The sequence below is a fragment of the Anopheles aquasalis genome, chromosome 2 (assembly GCF_943734665.1).
Source record: "Anopheles aquasalis chromosome 2, idAnoAquaMG_Q_19, whole genome shotgun sequence".
Lineage (NCBI taxonomy): Eukaryota > Metazoa > Arthropoda > Insecta > Diptera > Culicidae > Anopheles > Anopheles aquasalis.
Window position 1 is genome coordinate 48478354 of NC_064877.1, and position 6647 is coordinate 48485000.

General features: G+C 51.5%; 1 protein-coding gene across 1 annotated transcript in view; it reads left to right on the forward strand.

The window, feature by feature from the left end:
* Positions 1–286: 286 nt before the first annotated feature.
* LOC126571055 (uncharacterized) overlaps positions 287–6647 on the forward strand; it is a 13619-nt gene continuing 7258 nt past the window's right edge. The window contains exon 1 of the mRNA XM_050229279.1: positions 287–608. Within this exon, the coding sequence (XP_050085236.1) occupies positions 587–608 (22 nt within the window). The 5' untranslated portion in view covers positions 287–586. The remainder of the gene's footprint in view (positions 609–6647) is intronic.

Genomic DNA, 6647 nt, shown 5'->3' on the forward strand with positions numbered 1-6647 from the left:
CGAATGCCTGCCGAAGACAGCCACACGCCACACGATCAACCGTCGACCGTCTTCGGCTTCGACAAACGGAACACGGCACGGTCTGGCGGCTAGCTGTCCCCACCTTGCTGGAGTGGGCTCTGAGCCGGAGGCCGGTGGGGTGTTCGATGTTTTGTATTTATAAAGGGCCAGTGCAGATGCAACATTTGCCTAATCTGTGCATCGGTCTCAACCAGCACGGATCTAGCAGAAGCGCAGTACTGAGTGTTCGTTTCGAGCGGAAAAAGAGCGAGAGAGTGTGTTAGACGAGACGAGAGTTAGTAGCATCGCCAGCAACACTTCGATCGCATCCCGCGCAGCACGCAAAGCACGTTTGACCGCCGAGCAGCGTTGACGTTGTCATCATCGTCGTCGCCATTAGTGTGAACTGAGTGTGAACCTCGAACGTGCGTAAAGTACACTACACAGCAGGCCATCGATCGTGACTTGTTCTTCTGCCGTTCCGCCGGAGAACTCCGGAGTGAAGTAGTGTATCCAGTGAGTTTTTTGTTGTTGTGTGGCAAATCCAGCCAGAACCAGAACCAGCGGCGAGCGAATCCGGATCAAAATGTGGTCCAAACTGTTTCTAGGTGAGTGATCGTCGCATGGGATGGGATCAAAAGGCAGACCAACGATCCAACGTGGAACGAATCCATTGGATGGTGGGTAGTGCAAATGTCAGCCCGTTCCCGGCCGCTACTGGCCGTATAGCCCGCCAGCCAAATGTCACCATCGACCGAGCGAACGAGAACGAGAGCAAGCGTGTCACGCGATGAGTAGCGACCTCACTGCCACCCTGTCTGCCACCCCGTTTACCAGTTTTTGCGCCCCAGGATGGCACCGACAGGCAGTATTATATTAGCGCAGCGTGCTGCGAGAGTAATTACAAGCGCATAAGCAGCAGCAGCAGCAGCCGCAGTTTTGGGTGTGCTGACTGCGATGCTGCAATCCGTGGCGTTCTTTGGCCCACCGCTTTGGCTTGTTCCCTCGTAGGTCTCGGCGTAGTAAAGCGCGTGAGATCGGATATTGTGTGGGTGCGAGTGGGCCCGGGGCGTTGTTGTCTGTCTGCGCAAAGGGCTGTTGGTATTTGCATGTAGTCACCGCGATGGGGTGTGTGCTAATCAGTAGCGTGCATGCTGGGTGTGTCTTTTGTCGGGAGCGCTCGCCAGCCATGTTGTGGCGATGTATTGGGTCAAGGTTTTGGGAACCATTTTGCATACGCTTAGAGTGGCATGCCGTTGATTCGCTGACTCAGACACAAAACAGCTCGAACAGAGCGTGGTTCTTGTTGCACAGAAAGAATGGTTGACATTCGACTCGACAGCATAGCGAGCCATAAACGGGCGATCCACGAAGGACTTTAGCTCGAGAGATCTGCATAATTGCATCCCGTGATGCAATATGAAGTGAAAAACTGTTCAGCGGATGAGTGACGGAGGAAGTGATTGACGAGTTTATGTTATGAAGACATGTTACAGTCTTCATTTACTTCAAATTGCCTCCGCATCCGCAGCGTACTTGAGCGGTTGTCACATGTGTCGTGTAGTGTTTCCCTTTAGCCCCCCCACCAGTACTGCTTCCCTATCCCTCGACGACGAAGTAAAAAGGCATCTCAATGGTAATGGCAACGGCAACCCACAATGCTCACTCACCATGGTGTCTCTGCAGAGAGGCCGCAGCCACTGACGGGAAACGGCACCTGCGTTGGCCAGGAAGTACCAGGGAAAACTAAACAACGCTGCAACCTACAGCAACAACCGAGGCAGCATCCGGTTTTGCAATTTAGAAAGCAACAAAGCCAAAACTCGTGCACCGCGGTCAACATCTAAGACCTGGTGGCCGATGCACCAAAGAGAGAGAGAGAGAGAGACTGGCCATTGCATCTGGACCCGTTGCATCTGCTTATGCTCTAGTGGCCAAACGGGCACTGCATCATAATAGCATGTCATCGACGGTCTCTCCCGCCCACCTCCATTCCGTTGTCAGGTCTGGTGGACCTTCTTCTTCTTCTTCTTCCTGAGGGTGGCTTCCAATTACATAAGAGCGCACTGTGGAGGACAGAGAATGGAACCACCACGCAAAGGCCCCAGCTTTTCCTTTTCTTTCACCGCGTTTCCCAGCTCCGGCAATGTAGAAAGGACGGATCAGGTGCACAAGAGCAGATCAGAGCAGAGGCAGGTGGACAGCGAGATGCTGCATTTGCATTTCAAACGCCACTTAGCAAAGCGTCACCAGAGGAAGAGGGGAAGGAGGGAGGGAGGGCAGGAGAGCGCCACGATCACGTTCATTGTGATGCTAATTATCGAATTACGACTTTTCATCCGATCGAAAGTGAGAGGAAGCACACGAGAGAGTCCCCGTCGTCGTCGTCGTCGTCGTCGGATGTGCGCCATCGATTGGTCAGACAGCTCGTAGACAGCCATCGTCCTATCGTCGTTGGACACCTGGCCTGTACGTGAAGGGCAAACCCTCCCCGAGCGTGCCCTGGGAAACCCTTGGGTGCCCTTTCACGGTTCACGGTGTCGGTGGCAGAACGATCGACAGCGAAATGAGTTCAGCACAACCTCCTTGTTGATGACTGATGGAGATGAGTGTGAGCTACGATCGCGTTTGGGTCACGTAAGGGCAGATCGAGTTGCCTCTGCCTGACAACCCGAATCTTGGTTGATTGAACCTGTGCGCTCTTGCTTCCAAAAAAGGAATCCTGTCCGCGATGATGGGACAGTAGATCGAGCGTCCTAGTGGACCGCAGTTTCCCAGGGATTTGGGACCCCCGAAATGTCAATGTCAATGAGACTGCCGAAGACACAGAAGGTGCGCCACCGATGACAGAACCACGATCACGTTCGATACACGCTGGGCGCATCTTCACACGCTACAATCCGTTACGTTTTGTTGGTTGCTGGCCAAACGAATCCAGCCACTTTAGGAGTCATTTCTCACCATTCGATCGCCAGTTACCCTCCCGAGCATGTTATGCAATGTGCTTGGATTTGGATTTGGAGCTTTGAAGAACCTAACAGCACAGGCGAAGGGAAGATGAGCGAGTGTCGTTTCGCGTTTCGTTGCCATTTCGATGCAAGCCATTTTGAGGCACAAACACATCTGCTTCTTGATCTTCTTCTTCTGCTGCACGGCAACGGGCAGTTCAGGCCAGGCCCGCATTCAGCTCAGCAGGGGTGAAAGCTTTTCCAAATAAACACTCATCTGGCAGCCAGGGAACGTGGTGTACGGTTGGCTCCTGGTGTGCAATTAGCATTGTCTATTGTTTCTACTCGTGGTGAGTGTATCATCATTAGGGAAGAAGGAAAGAGCACGAGCGGGTCATCATCGTACGATCGTACCCTAGATCTAATGCGATGCCGACTTATGTGACCGCCACCGCGCACCAGCAGCATCAGTTTCGCAAACATGTGGGCATGTGAACATGTGTGAGACGTCAGACAGAAAGTAAATTTGGGGATGCAGCAGCACTGGTACAGAGGGTAAGTTTCAACTAAGAGTTCATTCGCGATCGCCTTCAGTTGATTCCGATTCGAGACTCTCTGTAAGCCCTTGGTCCAGACATTATTGGCGAAAAATGAGCCAGAATTGACACTGATCCCTTTTTTGTTGTCTTGTTTTGTCAAAAATATGTTCCTTCCATCAATTCTTTAGATGTTATTTATAGCATCCCGCCATCGTACTGGAGCATCGGGATGCAGTTTGGTTTTGCAAGCAGCAAGAAGCAGCATCTTTTCTATTGCCTGTGTGCGGAAATTCAGGTTTCTGGCGCGATTGTTTAACCAATTAACGGGCTTAGACCCCATTACATGCTTTTTGTCCTTTTAAATGTCCTTTTGTCTTTTTGATTGCTTGAAATTAAGCCTCTTTTTAAAGGATTCTCGTCACATTACGAATTCCAAGCAAACAAACTGACAGTTCTCTCTGGTATCACCAATTTCTAGGCATAAAATATCATCACGTGGACGCTCGAAAATAGAAATATTGTTATTGAATATTGTTGTGGATTCTTATAGTTTGTACGACTGTTAACACACTGTAATCTTTAACTCTTAAAGATAACTTAAAGGACTTAAAGAGAAGTCTCCGGTTTTCAACGAACTGACGTTCGCACCGTAACCTTCCAGAGAGCTTCTGGTACTTCAAAGCAATTATGCAAATTAAATAGCAAGTTTAGATGAAAGTTTATCCCAGGGAATTATCCGAGCACCGCAAGGGTGTTTCGATAAACCCTGTTGCACATCGCTCATGCTGCTCGTGTTATTAAATTAACTCACAAATTACAGCATACCCAGGCCCAGGTCTGCCAAACAGCCAATCTTCGGCCATTTTCACTCATTTTCTTTTCCCCCTACACCGCGGGCTACACTTTTACTAAATCAACAAAAAACTTATGCAGACGCTTGGGCCATTGGGCCCTGTGGCAATCATCATGGACCATTCCCATCCATCTGGCGGCTGGCGTAGTTTCTAATGCCGGTTTGTCTACTTTCAGCCAAACATCCTCAGGTCTCGACCAGCCAGCCAACCAGCCAGCTCGACCAATAATTCATATTGAATTTTAAAAATTCGTTTATGTTCACTTCCGCAACCGCCACAGCGCCGTGTGTGGAGAGAGAGAAGGACAGTGTGAGAAGAGGGCAAGATTGCGTGTTGCCATTATGTTGCGCGGGCTCGAGAATCGCGATCCTCGTACCACTTCCGGCAGTCTGTCTGCTTGCCTGTGGGTGACGCAATTTGCATTGTCCGCACCGCAAACTCGCTACAACATGATCATGATGATGATGATGATGGTCAATTAAAACCGTCACCCGGTGGGTTGTGGGGTTAACGGGAGGCGCTGGCCTTTCTCTCGGTTGTCCGCTCCGCTCATTAATCGGAGCCCCGGAGACCACGATACGATCCGATCCGATCCGATCCGATCCGTCGCCGCGTCACATTCGTCGCGCCACTGCATTGTGCAGCATGCATTTATGACTTCAAAGCGCCCCGAGACTCCATGCCGATGATTTTGGGGCCGGAAGGGGGGGTGGAAAGTGCCCTCATGGGTCCACTCGCTCGTTGAGCCGAGGTCGGAACTGCGCTGCACACAGTTTGTGTTCACTTCCCGCTCTGCAGCGCCACTCACTGTTTAGAAAGTGGAAATTCGATGCACACTGGCGCTGGCCACTCTTAGGGCTGCGCTGGTCATTGTGGGAGTTTGAGGTTGCTGCTGCATTCCGCGCGTAACACCGGCGTCTGTGTCAACCTTCGGGCCACATTATTTTCCCGTCCGAAGCAGCTTCGACTCCCAGGAACTTCGCGGCGCGGCTTAAACGAGGAACGGGGAGAAATGCAACTGACAACTGACGGATTAATGGCGCCACGGCCACTTGACACTAGCCGATGAAATGGACTCTCCTTTCACGTGGATCACCAGCAGCAGCGCCACATCTCTTCTTCGATCCCCCGTTCGTTATCGATCGACAACCTCCCGAAACCTGCATGCTCCATTAATACGTAATAACTAAACAGAAAATTAGTTAACAACTAATGAGGGATCGTCTCTCTCTCTCTCCCCCCCCCTCTCTTTCGTCGCTGATTTTCACAACACGCAATGGCCGCAAAAGATGGCTTTGGTAGCCGGGAGGAGCCGGGAGGGTGTGGATTAGAAAATATGGAAAGTGGAATCGATTGGTAGCTAGCCGAGTGGAAGCATAGCACACAACAGCACGAAGCACAATTTCGGATGATGCTGGATGTGCAAATCGTGGGATGCGGGCCCACTGCTGCTGCTGGCTTTACGTAAGCCCGTTTAGTTGGTTAAATAATCGCGCCAGAAACCTGAAATTCCGCACACAGGCAAAAGAAAAGATGCTACTTCTTGCTGCTTGCAAAACCAAACTGCATCCCGATGGTCTAGTGCGATGGCGGGATGTGAGTATGCAAAGTGCATCACATAAACCAAAGATTACGTCGCCATTGCCATCACGTTCAACGTCATAATCGCTTGGCCTAATATTCAATTAACCTCGGTTCGCTTCGGGCGGGAGAAGCCCCCGGGGGGTTTCGCATAACGAGTCGCATCGTTAGCGCATCTCATCTCAACACACCAGCTGCCGGGCATCCAGCAGGGCGCTAAATTCCATGACAAATTGCTAATCGACCGCACACGCATATTATCGCCATCGATAAGCAAGGCGATTGGGAGTCGATTGGCGGTCATGTCTCGCCGCTGTCTGCAAGTTAATCATCTCCGAATCCTCCATCCATCCGTCGCGAGTGTCTGTCTCTTCTGGAGATGGCGATGATGGCACAAGTGAAGGTCCATTTACACGCCTCATCCACCGGACCGTGAGCAAACTTGAACTTGATCTCGCGGGCCAGCCGGATCGTGCCTCTCGTGCGAGTTGTCTACAGCACTGCAGCACTTTCACGCTCGCTGGCCACAGACGCGATCGCGCAAATCATGCTCGCCCGATTACGATCTGGTGGCGCGTGGCCCGTGCCTGTCCGGTTGTGGTGCTTGGTACCACGGAAGCAGCTACCATCGGGCCTGGTGGGCTCCAGTATCTAGTCGGAAAAGAGTTGCAACAAACCTGAACGTCGTCGTGGTCGTCGCTGTTCCCTTGCCGGTTTGCTGGTGG